Consider the following 20,527-nt stretch of genomic DNA (forward strand, 5'->3'; position numbering starts at 1 on the left):
CATTTGAGTTTGGAGAGGTGTGACTGAAGTATAGCAATGGTCTAGAAGTCAAGCAGACATAAATTCTGTTCTGATCTCTGCTATTGTTTCCATTGGGCATCTACTTTTTTCCTCCAACCTTTTGTTCCATTTGTAAACTTTTGAGGTGAAGTTCATTTCACAGTGTTTATAGAGTGCCTATGTGATTACCTTTTTTGGGGTAACTTTTTCATTTTGCTCAACAGCAGCATGGTCTCCAGGTTTGATGCAACCTGTTTAGCAAGTTGAGCTCTTGGAAAGTGGCTACAATATGAAAAGTTGCTGTAGAGAAAAGAAAAAAAATATATGTTAGGGGTCCATGCTTACTTTCTCTCATGAACCTCCAGATCCACTGTGTTTAATCTGTAATTATATGTTACTATTAGTCAAAAGTCCAGTAGTGCAAAATCTACCTAGGTTCTGTTTATTAATTTACATTTTGCCTGCTCTTACACATCAATAATAATAAAGATTTTTGCAGTTAGAGCTGAGCTGATGGTTTTGTTGATGAGGCACAAAACACAGTGGAATCCAGGTCATGCTTCCGTAGTGGTGCTGGGTCACTGGCTCTTGACTGGGAGAAAGACTAGCTACTGTCATCAGTGTTGGAACTAATACAAAGAGCTGATGTTTGAGGAGTTTGCCATTTTTCATCATACTGACATTTTTTCTGTGTATAAGTGCACCTAAGTCAAACAAAGACTTTAGAACAAGTGAAGATGCTTTGAAATGTGTGTGTAGGCTTGTGTATGTTTGTATGAGAAATTATTATTAACTAATCCTTCTTCTCTTTATGCTTTCTTAGCTAATTCAGTAAAATATGTAACTTGTAGAATTAAAAGCAAAAACAAAGGTAAGATCGTACAGCCATGATTAGTATTCCTTTAAAATGTCATCTCTGTTTTAAGATGGTTGTACCATCTTAAAACACCTTACAGTTGTTGGGAGATGATGTTCAAAGGCACAGATCTGCTCTTTTGCCCAGAGTTCAGCAGCTGTCCACAGTTCTCTGGAGACCCTGCCCTCCTTCCCTTTCACATTCCTATCTGCACCCCTTTGGCAAAGAAGACCACAGAACAAATGCAAGCACAAAAAATGTGGCACATTTGAAAGAAGTAGTAAAATAGCTTTGCTCAAAAGAAAATGCAGCCATGTTTTGAAACATAAAACGTGTTTGAAAAATGGTAGCTCTCACATGAGTTAGCAGCTGGATGTTCCGATACTGAGGGTTATAAAAACAGAGAGTGAATGCAAGACAAGTTGGAGAGTGGCAAAAACCTTCATGTATTAATTTGATCTTGATCTTATAGTTGGATAAGATGTTGCTGAAGAATTGTGAGCTATGTGTATGAGAATGGAACCAGTATTTGAAATTTCTCATACTCACAGAATGAGAAAACCCAGTATCTGATCTTAAACACTCAACACCCCAGCCCTCCTAGTATGAAAATTGGAACATCAGCATTTCTCACAGCCTTGGAAAGGGGAGGTACAGCTGCTACAACTGAAAACTGCTGAGGCCTTTTGTGTGATGAAAAAAAAAAAACCAACTGAAAATTCTATGTCAGTTTAAAACCAAAAATCAATAAATACCTCACTCCCTCTGTATGTATTTGCACATACTGTGAAATCTGCTTTAAGGAACTAACAGTGCAATTAGGCAATCACTCATGCTTGCTACTATTTGAAATATCCTTGGTATTTCCAGTACAGCTTCACCTCTGTGTAAAATTGTCCCCTCCGGGGAATCCATTTTGCTTGCCCTTGGGGTATTTGCTTCTCTCTGCTTGTGTGGCTTACATTTTAAATTTAAAGTCCCTCAACTCCTTTACAAATCATACATTGTATCGTGCAATAATACAAAGTGGATTATGACTGTTTGTTCTGTAAAATTAGCATAGCGAATATGGCACTGCATAAGGAAAAGAACATAAGGGTTGGTTCTACAATTTTTACCTCAAAGGTGTACAAAATTGGATTTCTCTTTTTATATTACCTCTTTCCATCTACTGTTCATCACAATTACTACCAGATGACATGAGAGTTAAGATTGCTCAGGGAGAAAAAAATATTTGAAATGTCACTGAAACAAATATTAATACTTATGTGATTGATGTATGTGGCTTGGATTTTCATAACTACTATCACTGATGTATAGTCCAGTAGTTCAGAAGAGTTTAAAGTTACATAGGTCACCTGCCTGCATTTGTGTATGTGCACAAGAGAGAAGGAAAGCACATAAATGCGTATTTAGCAAAACAAAATCTCTATTACATTCTCTTATGGGTTCTCGTACTTATATTCTCTTTAAAGAAGAATGCAGCACATTATAGGACAACATTACTTAGCATTCAGCTGAGAAGACGGTATGTAAGTGGCAGTATGTGATAGCTGTCAAATGCTAACTATTACTTACCAGAGCCACATAATCCAGAATATAGAACTGGTATGTTCCTGTGCATTTAATCACTGGGTTTGTTGAAGCAAAATAAGACAATGATGAGGATGGTACTAATGTAATATCCTCAAGGTGAGAATGAGCACATGCACAATTCTTACTCTGCTCCAGAGACAAAGAATGTTTTAAAATTTTGGTGAATGCAAGAAATTGGACCTGTCTCAGTGGGGCTGCAGCCTGCACTGGCACTGTACAGACTGCAGCTAGACATTGACTTGGAAATTACTGGTTATGAAAATTGTTCTTTTATTTTCCAAATACAAGCCTGTACATAAGAATTTTTTTTAGAAGCAGATAGTCCTCACAAGGAAGGGGCTTTATTTCCTTCCTAGTGGGAAAGTGCAGTAATCCCTAAACAAAACATTTTTATGTGAAATGAAGTCTCCACTAGAAAGTTGGTTCCTGCCAAACAAAAATGGCCTTAGGCCTGTGAAGATTCCTGTTCACTTCTGCATGTTCCAGGCTTCCTTCCCCGATCCTCACAATCTGCTCATCAGTTATGCCTCTGGAGCCAATTCCATGTCCTTTCTCATTCCACCTCTCTTTCTAACCTAGTCTAGGAATTAAGTACACGTTAGGAGACACATTTCTAGTGTGATGCAAGCATCACTAAATCAGTTTAATTGGTGTCCTGCTGTAGGAGAGTGTGGTTTTAGTTATTGGCAGTGAATGAACATTTGTAGTTACTTCGCATGAATTTCGGTTTCAGAAATGGAGTTGGTATCAGCTGTGACTTAGAAAAAAAAAAAAAAAAAGGCAGTCATGTATTTCACTTGCCAATGACAAATGACTTCTTAGATGGCCATGGTCACCTTTAAGAAAGGATGACATTTTGTTACTGTGTGGAAAGTCTGAGAGTGTGGTTTTTAAAGCATCCTTACTTAGGGTTGCAAGACTTGTGGCTTTCTCTTCCAGTAAACAAGAACAGGTAGTTTATTTGTGGTGTGTTTTCATGTTTTATATATGCTTGCAATCCCTGCAAAATCTTGCAGAAACTTAACAGCCTTTCTGAACAACCTATCAAATGATAAAATAATTCAGCAGCATATTCACTGGAGCTGGCTGATTTTTTTTTTCCCTGATGGGAACCCATTTGTTTCTTAGGCCTCTGCCCACCTTACCTGAAAGCATTTGTGTCTCTCTTTAAGGATCTGTATTTTAATGTCCTTCCATAGAGTTTGTCTTTTCATTTGTCTGTCCTAAATTGTTGTCTTCATTGCTGCTATTAAAGCAGCACTCTCTAACCTGAATGAATTAGCTGCTCTTAAAATTACTGAAGTGGATGTCTAACTTGGAAATATGAGTCTGTCAGTCTTCAGTATTCCTTGTGGCACTTACTCCCCTGATTGGGTCCCTGCAAGGTAGCATGGATTGTAAAAATGATGAGCACAAGCACAAAGGAGCAGACTACGTGTTTGGTTTTTTTTCCTCTGTCTGAACAGAAAAACAAGAACTGAGATCAGTGTTAACTTAAAGTAGAGCCAGGCTCTTGCAACAGCAAGGGGAGGAGGACAGACAGCTCAGGGCTTAAAATGGTAAAACAATACGTTTCACAAGTTGTAGGCAAAATTTTAGCTGGTACTTACATTAGGCATGGTACTGCTTGTACTAGATACGTGTTATATAGGAAAATGATATAGAGAGCAATGCTTTGAAGATACCTACACAGGGGAACAAAAATCACATAGGACATTCAACCAGTTATGCTATGCATTTGCCCTCACCTTTGAATTTCTGGACCAAAGCCCAACTCCCAAAATCAGTCGAACCACTCCTGATTCACCATAACATTACTGAACACAGGCTTTGCCCTTCTAGCGTCTGGGTACTGGCTTCTCAGCAGTAACAATGCTTTGATTCTCCTATATGTAGTTATGCACATTTGTAATATTCCCTTGATGTTGCTTACTCAGTGTTTCATCACTGGTTTTTATCATGGGCTCTAGCATCTCACTTCAGCTGTGTGCATACTGGCAGCAGTTACACACTGGGCAGCCAGTTAGGAACTCATCCTCCCATGTCAGGAAAACATCTATACTGGTCTGAATGCTGCTTTACAGACTTGAATGCAGCTAAACAGGGACACTGTCAGCAAATGTTGTGGTGGGTACAGGATATGTTGGTGAGGGGGACTCTCTGTTTCCAGGATTGTGATCTGTGATACATCTGAAATGATGGAGCTGTAATTCTAGTAATTCTGGGAGGTATTGATACGCAAACTGTTTGAACTGTACTATTGTTGTTTGTTTTATTACTAGAACTCCTAAATTGAATTATAGCCTCACAGCTTGTTGTTCCCTACTGTTTGTTCTTTATGCAGACTGTTTATGTGTCATCGTGATCTAGAGCTATTCTTGGCACAGCATTAATCTTTTTGTAATGTGACCTTGCCCTGTTAATATTTCCTCTCTGAGAGTTTATGAGGAGCTTGTTGGCTTTGTGCTCTGAAGCGCTGACTCCAAGCTCTCTGAACATGCTGTCTGCTTGTCCAAGTGTGAGGGTTATGCGTGGATTTCTGGTGACCTGCTGGGCTTCAGTAACTTTTGTTTATGGTAGAGAGGGTGAAAAACTCCAGGCAGTTTAATCAGTCTGACAGCCACTTGCACAGTGTCTGTGGTATCACAAAGGAAAGTGCTGTCAAAACAGCAATGCCCTCGTGAGGGATATTAATGACAAAGTTCAGATGAATGGGGCTTTGAATATGTGTAGTCTGATGACTAAGGAGAGGCTGTGGTGCATTTGCATTTGTAATGCCTTTGCATGGACAGTGGTGAAGTGGGGGATGCTCCTTTGGAAACATATCAATAGTAAAGCAGTATTAATGTTTTAGTGAGGTAAGTAATCTTTCTCAGACTTTCCAGCATGACATGCTGAAACAGACTGTTTCTCAGCTTGCTGTTGCTTTTTGTGTTGCATTCAATATTCTGCTTCGTGCTTTGTCATTCCTATTTCAAGCTTGTAATTATTCATTGTGCACTTGGAGAAAGTCTGCCTCAATTAATGAGGGTCCTTCCAATTTAGATAACAGAGGATTTTCAGCTGGAATTGACATACTCTATTTTAATACTTGTTAATGAACACTTTTAATCATGTTAATTATGCATGTGTAATCATGGAACACTTTGATATTACACTGTCAGATAGCAAAAGAAATACCAAGTTAGGTATAATCATTAAGCTTCTGTAGCTGTAATGGTCCTAGAATATAAGCAAGGCCAGGTTTGAAGGGAGAAATACTGCCTTGTCTTAAACTGATCAGCTGTAGCTGGAAAAAGTCCAGGAGGAAAAGGTCCTCTACAGGCCCTGGAAAGATCCACCTCTTGCAAACTACACAAATGGCCTTAAGGCAGATACATAAATGCTGTTGGTTGACTTAGACTGTGGGTAGAACACTGCAGACTGTGGATAGAACACTGCAGACTGGATAGAACACTGCAGACTGGAAAGGGAAATAAATGCTCCCGATCCTCAAGAGAGCTTGCAGTTCAGCACTGCTTTGAAACTCACAGCTGTCCTCTGTGGCTGAAATGCACTTAATGGTATTTGTGGATTGAAACACCTAAAATACAGATGGATTAAAACTGAGTCTGCCATTTTTAAGTTTTCCTCTGTATTTTAAAACAAAAGGTGAAAAAAATAATACTAGACTGCAAGGTCTAAACAGATCTCATTATATGAAACACTCTTTTAGTTACATTATTATAAAAATATTGACATTTTTATACCAATATTTACATTGAATGAAGAAAGTTTCTAGCTTTTGTCTAACTCTTGCTAAAGAGAAGTAAAAAAATCCAATTCTTAAAAGAGCTTTGCAGGCAGTATGTCTGTGTGTGTATGTATGTTTGCTTATGCTGTCAAAATCTTTATGGTAGTTTCTGTATAGATAGATTAAGTCCTAAGCAGTGTTCCAGTACAGTTTAAGAAAAAAAAAAAAAGTAACAAAACACATTTTCCAAAAACTTATTTTGCAATCCCACCATCTTGTGGCAGTCTGCAGTATTGCCTTAGCATTTGGTCAGCAGAAGCAAATAAAAAAAAAATTAATTAAAAAAACCTGCAAGTGTGTCCCCATCTACTAATTGGGACCTGGGTTTCTAACCCCAGCTCAGAAAGCACCTTTCTGTAGACTCGTATACAGCATTTATTTCAGGAGGTTAGTTTGAGAACACAAGACTTCTTACTGTTCCCTCGCTCCTTGGTATCCTTCCTTCCCATTTCTTTCTCAGTTCTTCCTTGGTAGAGCCACAGTTTTTAGCACTCAACTAACCCTTCGCAGTGATAGTCTATCAGTACTTCACATTGAAAGGAGGAAGTTTATAAATTGCATCAGTTTTCAGGGCTTTTGTCCTCTTCTTCAGCCTTTTTATCCCCCATTTGCTGTGCCCTCAAGCAGCAAGTATTCCACTTCACACCAAGGGACTGGTGTAAAATAAAATTATTCTTATGTATTGCATGAAGCATGATCCTGGCAGTACAAAGAAGGGAAGATAACTGCTTAATCCCCTAACTGGGAGACCTGTGTGCTAAATTTTAATTGTTCTTCAGTAATTTCTCTCACTCAACCTGTTTGAATCTTGTATTCTGGGAAGGCCTCTCTAGTTTTATGCAAATAGTCTCTGGAAAGATGTCGTTCAGTTCTTCAGCAAGGTATGGGAATTCTCCTTTTTTAAATAATAAAAATAGTAATAATAAAATCTTCAGAAAGACCATCAATGCTGAGCATTCAGAGTTAGATTGTCTGCAGACTGATAGAATAGAATAGAATAGAATCATTAAGTTTGGGAAAGACCTCTAAGATCATCAAGTCCAACCGTCAACCCAATACCACCATGCCCACTAAACCACGTCCTGAAGTGTCATGTCTACACATTTTTTTAACACATCCAGGGATGGTGACTCAACCACTTCCCTAGACAGCCTGTTTCAATGTCTGACAACCCTTTCAGTAAAGAATTTTTTCCTAATATCCAATCTAAACCTCCCCTGCCGCAACTTGAGGCCATTTCCTCTTGTCCTATTGCTCATTACTTGGGAGAAGAGACCAACACCCACCTCACTACAGCCCCCTTTCAGGTAGTTGTAGAGAGCAATAAGGTCTCCCCTCAGCCTGCTTTTCTCCAGGCCAAAGAACCCCAGTTACCTCAGCCACTCCTCATAAGACTTGTGCTCCAGACCCCTCACCGACTTGGTTGCCCTTCTCTGGACACGTTCCAGCACCTCAATGTCTTTCTTGTACTGGGAGGCCCAAAACTGAACACAGTACTCGAGGTGCGGCCTCACCAGTGCCGAGTACAGGAGAACAATCACTTCCCTGCTCCTGCTGGCCACGCTAATGCTGCAATGTAGGGCACTGTCCTAAGGCTGCCAGTTCACATCTGCTCTCTGTAGCTGCTGCTGTCCTTCAGAGTCTGACTAGCAAAAGTCTTTCCCTCTGTATTTGCTTTTTGTTTTCCTGATGCACCGACAACTTAGAAAACTAGAGAGATGTCTGTAAAATTTGCTTCTTGAATAAGGCTGAATAGTGGCAACTGCCTGGGCATGGCATGCCATGGTTGTGCTCTAAAAACTAGCACCAATGGCAACAAGACATGTAAGCAACTACCCAAGAGATTATTGGGGTGTGGGTTTTAAGCCCTTGGGTTGTACAGTCTGTAGATTTTTGTTAGCCAGGATGTCAAGAAGAGCTTCAGTTCGCTTAGTTTGCATCTAGATTGGGGATAGGTAGAAGGCAAAGCTAGAGGCCATATCTGAGCTAGCATTTGAAATCTTATAAAATAGTACAAGTATATCTAGTTTTATATATAGTACTGTTCCTCACATATGTTATATATGCATCTGAGGAGCAGGGTGATGTAAACACAGGATTCCCATTTTGGATCCAAGCCAGTCTACAAGTAGAGGGTTGCAATCAAGGGATTAGAATTTGAACCTTCCTTTAAAATGTGGATTTGCATTAGTGCTTTGTTTATCGAGTTTCTGTAGAAAACGCTTTTTGGAATTTTGGCTGGGAATTATTAATGATTGAAATAGAAATGTTTTCTGGCAATCTATTTTGAGGAGGGTGGGGGTGGTTATCATTTAAATACATGCAGTGCTTCATCATTTCTATTCTTCTGTTTTGACTTGGATTGCCCATACCATACCACATTAATCTAAGGTTGTTCCCTTCATTCTTGTTAAGATTTAACTTAGTAAAAAGCCATTATTGTTTTAACAGATCATTCCAAAATAATGATTAATGTACCTCTAGTAAAGCTTAAGTGCATGAAATACCAGTGGTTCCCTTTGAGAGACTGAGTTTAAAAAATGTTCCAAGTGTGAAGTCTTCAGAGAAAAAGAAAATACACAATAATGCATATTGTAGAAATGTCTGTGCATTTTCTGTTTCTTATGAAAGAAATTAGCATAATTTGTTTTTTTGATTTTTCAGAAGTCAGAGGAAAAGATACCAGCTTGCAGTACAACTCTTTGTCTGAACCAGGGAAAGCATGTAGAACATTCCAGTAAGGGATATATTGAATAAATGCCTGAGTAGCTAAACCCAGAGATAGAGTCAGAAGTAACACAAGAGATTTCTTCATGCTAACTTGTAGTTTTTATCTATTTCTATTTATTTCTTTTCAGAGAAGTACTCCTAAGTTACTACAATGTAACTTTATACACCACAGAAACATTTAAGCAAGTTTTATTGCATACTCTGAACTTGTGATTTTGATCTTTCTCCCCATCTTCTTACTTCTAGTATGCCTGATAAACAGCCTAGGCTCCTATTAGCTGTATCCAAAAAAATCTTAAGTTTCTGCAAATGTAATTAGGAGAAAGCATATGTCATACCAGCTCTTTGACTGTCAGCCCTGTAACGTTACCTGTGGTGCTAGCACTCAGACATTTTCTAAGTTTGGTGACTTGCAATGCCTTAGCTTACTCGGTACAGGATAGAGCTAAAACTCATTTCCCATGGATTTATGGTTCTGTGTGTAAAGTATATCCATTTTTTTGATGTAACGGTACAGCTAAAAGGCACAGTAGTCATTTTGTGGGAGCCCATAGGAAAAAGATGCATGTCAGGGAAAGAACTGTAATTCAGATGGGGAAGTTTCAACTGAACACCTGTGATATATATGGTCTCCTTTAAAACTTGCTTACTTAATACTGATACCAGAGTAGATGGTGATACAGAGACATGCTGGTCATGCTTTGGGAGCTGGGGCCATCTCTGGTAGGAGGATAATCCTCACTGTGTAAATATAATGCCTGGTTTCTGGCTCAGGTGAAAATGAAAAGCATTAGTTAAGATGGATTTTGCATGCCTGATGTGAGGTGCCTGTCAGTGAGAGCCAGGACCTTCTCAATACCTGTGCCTGTAAACAGGGCCTTCTGTGCAATTATTCATAGTAATAAATCAGCAGAGTTGACAGACTCTGGCTTGCAGGTATCCTAAGTTCTTTATTGGACAACCCCCCCCCCCAAAAAAAAAAAAAAAACAAACAGATTACAGATATGATCTATAAATGTGTATACTGCTGATGAGTAAAATCTGGGGTGACAATGGAAAAGTTAAGCAATAGTTTTTAGCCTGTCAATCTCTCAGTATTATCCCGATTCACAGTAATGACTTCTTGTATTCTAACCCAACAGCAATACAGATGTGCACACGGTAGCATCATTGCTTAAGCTATACCTAAGGGAACTCCCAGAACCAGTCATACCATATGCAAAATATGAAGATTTTCTTTCCTGTGCCAAAATGCTCAGCAAGGAGGAAGAAATGGTGAGTTGGCAATTTGAGTAAGATGAAATAAAAGGTTGGCATGTTATAACCTGTTCTGATTTTGAGGAGGAGAGAAGCTGGAATCCTAATATCCTAATTTAAGATGTACTTCTATTAATTGAGGCTGGTTTTATATGAAAATTGTTGCCACCTAGGTTATTTGGAAGTCTAAATAAAAGTGTATAGCATAACCTTAGCTGTATCTATTGCATGTCACTGAATCCAGTTCAAATAAACATCATTGTGGTCAATAGCTTCCATTTTGCATGGAAGAGACTTATGTTTTCATGGATTATCATTCTGAATTGTAAAAGGAAGGGTCTTGGTAGTTGCTGTCCAACCATTGCCATTAAATCAGGATGACCCCTTCTAAGCATCAGGATGCCAACTTTTACTGACTTGATTGAAGGCCTACGGACTGTATTCATTGCTTATCATTGAATCAGGCGGCCTCAAAAAGATGGAAGTGGGCCACCTTCCAGACTCTTTTAAAACAGCATAACACAGATGAGCAAAATAAGGGTTCTGACTGATGATATGTGCCCTGCAGTGGTATGGGCCTACTATATATTAGTCTGAAGACATAAGAAACTAAGTGCTGGTTTTTATGTTGTTCTGTGTGCTTGTGGGTAATGAGGTCAACCCTGATAATTTTTTTTTAAAGTGAATACAGATAGGCTCATTCTGTTGATTTCAGTCTACTCCCCTAACTTTCTAAGGTGATTATTTCTGTTTAATTCCTTTTCGACATTTCAAATCCTGCTAGAACTGGAACCCCTCCTACCTAATCTTCTAATTGATTAAAATGAGTAGGAGCTCCTCTTTTCTAACTGAGAGATTGTCTCCTTTCTGAGCCTTCAGTTGATGACTACCAACAGCAGAGGTGGCAGTTGTTCCTATCTGATGGAATGGGGCCGGGGGTGGGGGTGGGGGGGGGGTGGGGCGGGGGGGTGGGGAGAAAGATCTGTGGCAAACTGTCTTCTATGGTCATTATCTCTTACACCCACTGAAATTAGACTGGTTTCTTTGCTGACCTTTACAGCTTGCAAATTCTTGTCAGCTGCTTGCAAAAGGTGGGAGTGGGCTGCTCAGCTGGTTTAATTTGAGCTGCTCTTCACACAAGTTATGGCAGGGGATCCTCAGAGCTAAAGTTGCAGCTATTGCTTGTGTGTGTTGTGTATGTCTAACCATTGCTAGCTTCAACATAAAGCCACCTGACAGCTTCGCAGTTGGTCATCAGTTCATACTTGCAGTGATACTCATTTTCAGATTAAATTTTTAGTCATTTTATATTGGCTTAGTCCAGAGTCTATTTACATAGTTCCTCTGCAACTATGCCACAAAGCACTTTATTAAATTCATTTTGAAAGCAAGATTCAAATTACAGTGGTCTTTTGGTGCTGGAGTTGGTGCTGGCAGTTTGTGAAAAATCAGTGCTATGGGTGATAAGCCACTGCAGTCCTCTTTATGGTGGCTTAGCAGTCCAGCTATAAGGCTGTCCGACTAGATTTTCAGTTGATCTTTCTCCATGCTGAAGTTAAAAGTGCAGTCACTGTTAAGGGAGAGATCTGTGCATCTTGTTTCCTTTCTTAGCCCACAATCAGCAAACTTGTGCACTATCATGATCCACCTGTCTTGATTTGCATTTGTTTTCATAACATACTTTAATCAAAACTCTTCTGATACTAGCAAAGTACCAAAACCCCATACTGAAAACGGGTCTAAAGGCACTGGTTGGTAAGGAGCATAGCCAGGGTCTGTTTCCACAGGGCTGTTCATTCCACACAGAAATGAGTGTGTGATACTCTACTTGTCCCATTCCCAGGGTGGGCACAAACTGAAATAACTGTTTATTGGTCTGAATCTAGTACGGACCAGAACTGGCTAAAATACCCAAACAGATTCTCATATGAAAATGCCAACTAGTTCAAATCAGAATTGTTCCTGGAAGCCTCAGCCTTGTTATCAGCAGGAGGAGGAATGGAGCTGCTGGTCGAAAAAAGAAAGAGTGAAAGAGAAGGGAAAGACAGGATGAAACCAAGTTATTTATTTACTTGTTTATTTTTATCCAGAGCTAATCCTTGTTAGCCAAATATAGCTTTCCCCATCCAAAATGGGTTCTACAAGCTGTTCCTGATGGTAACCTGTATATAGCATTTAACACTGCAGTTTCAGTGATGTGTTTATTGTTTTGGAATTGCTGACATTTTTTTGAATCTCTGGTAAAATACTAAGAAACTGTGTCTCCCCACTCTTTTTTTTTTTTTTTTTTTTTTTTTTTTTTCTTCTCCTCTCTTAAACCTTTTAAAGGGCCTGAAAGAACTGGTGAAGCAAGTGAAGAGCCTGCCAGCTGTCAATTACAATCTGCTGAAATATATCTGTAGGTAAGTGCTCTTGCAAGAATATCACAATGGTATTTATAACTGTGAGCTGACAGACAAACCTGTCTGTGAATGTGCCCTGAAAGAAAAGCATTACTCACAGTCAGAGGATTGGTGAACTTAAGTGAATGCACTAAAAATACAGGTTTACTGCATGACTAATTACTGATTTGCTCTATCAAGGTGCACAGTTATGACTTGCTGAGTGCGGCCTGCTTATGAAAGGAAGAAAAGCTAGAAGGCAGAAGTGAATATATTCTGTCCTCTTTATAGGACCCTGGTTTTCCCATTTCTAACTGCAGTTATTGGCCTTGGCTGTGCACTCCTGAAGCATGGTATCCTTGAAAAATGTGTATGTCGTGTAGTATATAGATTAGTTTCATGGATACATCTAAGATCTTAAAAAACATGTCTTACATAGTTCCAATTTGAGGATATTTTATGAGCCAAGTAGTTGATTAATTATGCTGGAGAAAGTTACCATCTTCAACAGAGTTATCTTGTAGTCAGTCCAGGTTGAGATTTAAATCTTTTTTATCAATGTATCATTTTGAAGCAAATCTGAAGAAGTTGAGGAGAATAGCCTTGAGCTTTCAAGATGTTCCATGAGGATTTGGAATGGAATACTTGAACTATATTAAGAAACCATCACATGCTTTGACTTTTTTTTTCCTTTTTACATGTTCCTTAAAGGCCTCTTTCTCCCCCACAGATTCCTTGATGAAGTCCAGTCTTATTCAGGCATAAACAAAATGAGTGTGCAAAATCTGGCTACCGTTTTTGGCCCCAACATCCTTCGCCCCAAAGTGGAAGATCCTCTGACTATCATGGAGGGTGAGCTTACTGTACATAACTTGTAATAGAAAGAAGGAATGTCTTTACGTTTATTAATAGTAAATACTAGTCCATGTAGTATGTGCAGTAAGTTCCATATATCTGTTTTATAGACACAGAATTCTTCAACCTGAATGAACTTCTGGGTTAAATCTTGCAGGTTACTATAAAAGTGACTGAAATGTGCAGCATTGCAAACAGACTTTGCATGACATTGTGCTGCTCTGGCAACTTCACTAAAAATGAACTTTTTCTCTCAAAACTTGCTGCAAATTTGGCATGTTCTTATTCAGCACGTGTGGTTGGAGTGCAGTTAATATTTTACCTGCGGTTCTTAAGGCTGAGAAAAAGTTAGTACAGGTTCATACTGCAGTGACCCATATAGAATCCCCCCCCAAGGCAGTAGTACATTACATGCCTTCTTGTACAACAGTGATAAAATTGTCAGCTGCATTCTGTTATTTACAGCAATGTTCAGCTGTAGCATTTTGCTGTGATTAAGACAAAAATACAGCCATGACAATATCCTGCTATAATTTCCTCCTAGGCTTAATCTTTGTGACTTTAATTCTCCATGAAGTACAGGATGCCTTTTCTCTCTCCAAACGCTTTTTTCTTAATATGTAGGATTTACCTAACTTTCTCAGAAATCAGGGCTGTGCACAGACCCTGCACTGAAAATTTTACCAAAACTCAAAAATGCAGTGTTCATAGTTTATTTGAGAGTGTGTGGATTTATTCTTTATCTGTGAGTTTGATGCTTTTTCTCTTCCCCAGATACAACAATTCCCCATATACTTCGTTCATTTACTTGGTTTCCTGAAGTCTTACATTTCCTCCTTCTTCCTTTTAATTCTTAACATGATGACTATTTGCTGTGAACAGTAACATGGCATTTCCAAACCATGTTTGAAGGCAGTGAATACCCAGGTTTAGCTGTCTGTACAGTAGCTCAGACAAGCCAGAAAACCTTCTAACGTGGAAAGGGTTTTTAATCATCATCTTCACTTTAATGTCTGGATTCTCATTGTCACAGAGAATGGTTTGATCATGCATTTGACTCAAAAGGGTTTGCAAGAGCAAGTGTCCAATTTATGTGCATGTTTATTATGACTGCGCATGAGTATCATCAAACCTGTGCAGCTTTAAATCTGCATTTGTGGCTTCCCCCTGGTTTCTATGCATACTTGTCTCAAATGCACTGTGACTATCTGATACGGGGGGACAGAGATAAGCTTCACTGTGTCACTGAAGTCCTAGTTTACACATCTGGCATCATCTCCCCATGGTATTTTGAGAGAGAAACAGAAGAGTCTTGCTTTGTTTCCTTCCTCGTCAACTGTCTTGTCATGTCTCTCGCAGGAGTTACATTTTTTGTGTGTGCACGCACACGCGCACATACTGCCTAACACTTCACTTTCAACCTGTGTCTTTGTACCTACAGAACTGCCAGACTGACTGGAATAGTAGCTTCTTTTATCCTGACACTTCTGTAGAGCTTAGCAGCCTGGTAGATAACTGCTGTGAATGTTTCTCTTGGTCAAACAGCAAACTGTCGCTTTTTTTCCCATGGTTTTGCATTAAGTAGTACAAAAAGTACTTCAAATTGTTTAATAGACTGGAACTGGAGAGAGATGTCACAGAGCTGATTTATACCACTGAAGTCAATGAGAACGGTATCTCACAGGATGACATTTACTGATGGGATACCGTGTATCTTCAGCTTACCGTGTATCTTCAGCTTACTGATGGGATACCTTATCTTCAGACGAATGGAGATTTGGGACAGGGAGAGACGAGTTAGCCATTCCTAAATAAAATACTATTTTCTAGGTTTATATTTTTCCAGAACTGGCTGCTTCCTAAAGTTAGTGGGGGGGGTTTTTTGTGTTTTGTTTTGTTGTTGGTGTTTTTTTTTTTTAAAGTTTGAGCAAGAAAGTTTTTGGTTTGATTTTTTTTTTTTTTTTAAACTGGGTGGAAAGGGAAAATAATAAGTTCTTCCAGTTCTTGAAAGCAACCCTCTGGCCTGCCAGTCTGCTTATCAACAGCCCTAGCACTAAAATGATGGCGTATAGGAACTTTTAACAAAGACTGTACATCGACTAGTGCTCATGGCCACCCTTCTTCATTGCTGTTTGCTTTGTGGAAGATACAGAGTGCTTTTCTTGCACAATCATTCAAAGTCAAACATGCAGCTATGGGTAACCATACCTGTATAATGGGGATGAGGAGTTGAGGTTTTTTGGTTGAAGAGAGATTTTCCAGAATTCCAATCATGGGGCAATTTTTTCCTGTCAAATGCAGTGGTGAAAGTTGCCTGAGTACAGTGCAATGTTCGTAGTAAAATTCTGCACATAACAGCTAATGTTCTCAGAAGGAATACAGCTAAATGTGCCATGGGAGTAACTAAGTGAATTTTCCTGCTGCACAGTTCTAATGTATGATTTTTGCCTTAGCAAACAAATAAACAAGAACACTAAAAAGATGTTGTCAAGTACACACATTGAATTGGCTCTTAGTAGTAGTATTTTAAAAGGGTGGGGTATAAAGATCCAGAATATTACAAAGGAGTTGATGTGAAACAATATTGCACAGTGGGAAATTACTGATTAGAAGAGCACAGCATGCCTCTGAAAGCTCTCTAGGAGCTTAAAAATGGGGTGGTCATTCTAACTACCTTGACCTTGTTCCTGAAATATTCTTACTAATCCTTAATGAGCTTAACAAAGTAGAGGTGTACATCTTTATTACCCCAAGTCTAGTTATAAATGCTAGTGTGTAAATTACAGTGCAGTCAAGTGGTGTGCACACCAAGGGGTTGTTCTTTAAGAGGAAAGGTAGCCATTTATTACAGCAAGTAGCAAGCTGTGGTCCTGCATTAGTTGCGTACTATGCTATAATGTGGCATAGTTTCCTGGTTGCCTATAGTCTCATCACAGAGTGGTTAAAGGCATTCACATCAAGTTAATTCTATCACATTACTGCTCTGTTTTGCTCCAAAAGACTAAAACGTTCTGTGTTCCAGCAATGCAAATCCCTTGTCTGCCCATTTGCTGTTAAACTACTAAATATAAGTGCTGTGCCAGAATAAGACTTTGGTTTTAAAAATGATCGCCACATCGAGTTGAAACACATCACTTATAATGATGTTTTCCTTTGCTACTTGTTATCTCCTTCTGTGGTCTTCCTGGGATGCAGTTACTGTCACGGTAATAGCTTCTTCACAAAAGTTCCTGTTCTTAGAGAGTCTGAGGCCTGCTGGCTTGGTTTGTTGGAAGGAAGAGGTGGTATTGATCTGGCCCAGTAGCCGGAGGCACTTCAGGCATGTTAAACATTCTGAGTGTTAGAGATGGATGCACTGCATAAATGTTTGTATAAGCTGAATGTTTACTAAGTATTTGTGGAATCTGATGGATAAAGTATATTTATGCCCTAAACAAAACAGGCCATTAATGACCACATGCTTGGTGTCTCCTTTCAGGTACAGTAGTAGTCCAGCAGCTCATGTCAGTGATGATTAGCAAACACGAAGAGCTGTTTCCCAAGGATGCAGACCCTCAGATGGGACCCGACGTATGCAACAACAACAATGAAATGCCAAAGAAAGCGATTGCAGGGCAGCTACAGAACAAAGAGAACAACAACACCAAGGAGACAGCAATGAGGCGCTGCTCTTGGGACAAACCTGAGTCTCCCCAAAGGGGAAGTATGGACAATGAGTCTCCGACTGCTCTGCCAGGCAGCAAGACAAATAGCCCCAGGAACAGCATCCAGAAACTAGATGTCACCAGAAGCCCACCACTCATGGTGAAAAAAAATCCTGCTTTTAATAAAGGTAGTGGCATAGTCACCAACGGGTCCTTCAGCAGTTCTGTAGAGGGCCCTGAGAAGAGCCAGACCTTACCAAACTGTACCCTGCAAACTAGGAGAACATCGTCCCTGAAAGGACCAGTGACTAAGATGGGCACACACAGCGTGCAGAATGGAGGTGTGCGGATGGGTGTTTCTAGCACAGATGGGCATAGCAACACTCTCAACAGCCGCACCCCAGGCTGGGTGCCCAATGGCTACGTCACGCTGAGGGACAACAAACAGAAAGAACTAGTGAGTGAGTCAGGCCAGCACAACAGGCTTTCCACCTATGACAATGTCCACCAGCAGTTCTCTGTGGTGAACTCTGATGACAAACAGAGTGTGGACAGTGCCACCTGGTCAACATCCTCTTGTGAAATATCCCTCCCTGAGCAGTCCAACTCCTGTCGTTCATCTACCACCACCTGCCCTGAGCAGGACTTTTATGCGGGTAACTTTGAAGACTCTGTGCTGGATGGACCACCACATGAAGACCTCTCTAACCCCGGTGACTATGAGAACAAAAGTGACAGAAGGAGTGTGGGGGGCCACAGCAGCCGAGCCACCAGCAGCAGCGATAACAGTGAAACGTTTGTTGCCAACAGTACTAACAATCACAGTGCTTTGCACAGCCTGGTGTCCAGCTTGAAGCAAGAGATGGCCAAGCAAAAACTAGAGTATGAGACAAGGATAAAAAGGTAAGACGGTTTGGGTCTACCATCTGACTGCCTCTTGCAGAGTAAATCCAAGAAGTTTTCCCTCTTGCGTCTTGCTAGCATTCTGCACTAGCTGCAGTCACTGGGTGCTTGCCACTGAGTTTCCCGTCTTTCAGTGTTGACATACTTTGATGTTGCTTTTGTGATATCATGATCCAAAGGGGTTTGTTTCAGAGCAGTTGCTTGCCACAGTTGTGACACGCTATCCTATTGGCATCAAAAATAGTCAGAACCTTGTGAGTTTCTGTAGAATCTAGTTAACAAAATCAGTAGGCTCTAACAATGTTTTAATTAGTTGATGCCTGTTCTCCAGAGACTGAGTGAGAAGGGCAACTGGGCATCATCTTTCAGTGAAACCAGTGCCATGGCTTATTCCACCTGTAGTTTTTGGGAGTCGGAGACTGCTGGAACTCCTTTCCAGGGTCCTTGTTCCACTTGAGAGAGTGCTGCATCTGGAGGTTAACCTCTGTTCATGGTCCTATCTCTGCATTGCTGCTTTGCCTGAGCCTTTCCTTCACAGCTCGGACCTGTTGAAGAAGGCAAGGGAGAGCCATGTCGTTGTCTACAGATAGCGTGGACTCTTCTTGCACACAATGAGGTTGCTAGGATGGATGGCGATAATGATCAGTGAATAACCTCAAAGTCTGGGCTTAGCATTAACTAGTCCACACAGCAGTGCAGAGCTGAATGTGCTCTCTTTGTAATAAAGGCTCTTCAGCAAAGCTGTTCAGGACTTGTCTTCTGTTCTCACCTCTGTTGCACGGCAGCCCTTTGCTTTGGTACCTGTGGCACTGCAAGTCATAGCTGGATCACAACATGAGAGAGCTACTGGTAACAGCAGCTGCCAGCGAAAGTGCAGCATACAGAATATTGCAATCTTTCACCTACATCACTATTTCAGCGTAGCATGCAGCGTAGTAGAGCACTTCTTATAATGTTTAATACGCATGATGACTGTGTGTTCAGTACCACTAGGATTTCTAATGCTTTCGATTGGAAAGCTAGATCTGAAATGGGGTCATTTTTCTAGACAAAAACCATGTCAATGGCAGCTTTTTTTAAACTATCAATCTGTATTTGCAAATAGATACAGCAGATAAATCAGTTGAAAAAAGGAGATTAGCAGTGAAACAAAGACATTCAGGGCATTATTCTGACCCTGTAAGTGACACTAGTGCAACTACAGCAGGAGCTGGGTGTCAACACTTCCAGAAGTAAAAGGGATACTTAGCCTATTCCTGGAGAATTAGATGGAGCTGTTTGCTACTGTGCACCTTGCCAGTGGCTGTTATTAGGCATTTTCTAAATGAGCTACCGAAGAGATTGCCCTGTGAGAATGGTTCACTGATGAAGCCTTATGGGGTTTGTAGATACACCTCTCAAATTCAATCTAAGCTTTGTGAATGAAAAGGCCTGTATGAATTTGTTGGTGGTGTGTATTTCTGCATGAGTGAGAAAGGAGTGTGCTGCTCAGGAGCTGTCTGCTTTTATTTCGTTTTTGCAGCTTGGAGCAGAGAAATCTCACCCTGGAGACGGAAATGATGGCCCTGCATGAAGAACTGGATCAAGAGCGGAAGAAGTTCACAATGGTAGAAATCAAAATGCGTAATGCAGAACGGGCCAAGGAAGATGCAGAGAAGAGGAATGATATGTTGCAGAAGGAAATGGAGCAGTTTTTCTCCACTTTTGGAGAACTAACAGTGGAGTCTCGCAGACCAGAAAGAGGCAATACCATCTGGATCCAGTGAGCATTGGAAGCGTAGACTGTGGGACTTTGGGGAAGGGCTTGGGGGTATTATACTGTATCAGGTGGCTGGTCACCTGTCTGAGGCTAGTACTCAACATAATGTTATAAACCCTTGAAGGAAGAAATCATACAGACATTAACCACTCATATCTACAGTGTGTACTTATCAAGTTTTACTCCTTGAATGCTTCATGAGACTACTGTCAAGTGTTACAACTGGATACGTGTATATAAATTTTAAAAAAAAAAATCACCTTAGAGAGCAAGAGATGTATCTCAAGAAATATTTTAATGCAAGTCTTGTATTTAAACTGGTAAATTGAAATGTTGTTGCAATCAAGCTTTATATCAAGGCTTTTCTCCCTTGCACTTAACATAATAAGCTATTTTTGGCATTGTGTTACCATCAGCTTATTTTGTATATCAAATGTTTTTTGGTTTTGTTTTTGTTACCCCTCTTGCTGGGGACTGAAGATAAACAGATATGTTAAGGTATGTGTGCCCATGGTTAACCCTGATTTGCGTCGCTTTTAAAAAGACAGCAGGATGAGAAACAGCAGCATGCTACGGACAAAATAAAGCGGTACTAATTTAACAGAATTGATGGCCAGGGTAGATAGCACCAGGACACCTATATCATAAAAAACAAATGAGGATATCAAGTCAGCAAAATTGGGGATAATGGCAAAAGGGTAAACAGCTGCTTGTTTGGGAGCACATGTGGGTGGCAGAGTAAGAAGTTGGGAA

At 40.1% G+C, this 20,527-nt stretch overlaps 1 protein-coding gene across 15 annotated transcripts in view; it reads left to right on the forward strand.

Annotated features, from left to right (window-relative positions):
• The window catches only part of ARHGAP24 (Rho GTPase activating protein 24), a 285,721-nt gene extending 265,446 nt beyond the window's left edge, over nucleotides 1-20,275 (forward strand). For all 15 annotated transcript variants that reach the window (XM_030010168.2, XM_030010158.2, XM_030010150.2 and 12 more), the window contains 5 exons: nucleotides 10,118-10,250; nucleotides 12,561-12,634; nucleotides 13,344-13,465; nucleotides 16,947-18,015; nucleotides 19,538-20,275. In XM_030010168.2, the coding sequence (XP_029866028.1) occupies nucleotides 10,118-10,250; nucleotides 12,561-12,634; nucleotides 13,344-13,465; nucleotides 16,947-18,015; nucleotides 19,538-19,781 (1,642 nt within the window). In that variant the 3' untranslated portion in view covers nucleotides 19,782-20,275. The remainder of the gene's footprint in view (nucleotides 1-10,117; nucleotides 10,251-12,560; nucleotides 12,635-13,343; nucleotides 13,466-16,946; nucleotides 18,016-19,537) is intronic.
• Nucleotides 20,276-20,527: the final 252 nt, after the last annotated feature.

Source organism: Aquila chrysaetos, chromosome 1 (genome assembly GCF_900496995.4).
Source record: "Aquila chrysaetos chrysaetos chromosome 1, bAquChr1.4, whole genome shotgun sequence".
Lineage (NCBI taxonomy): Eukaryota > Metazoa > Chordata > Aves > Accipitriformes > Accipitridae > Aquila > Aquila chrysaetos.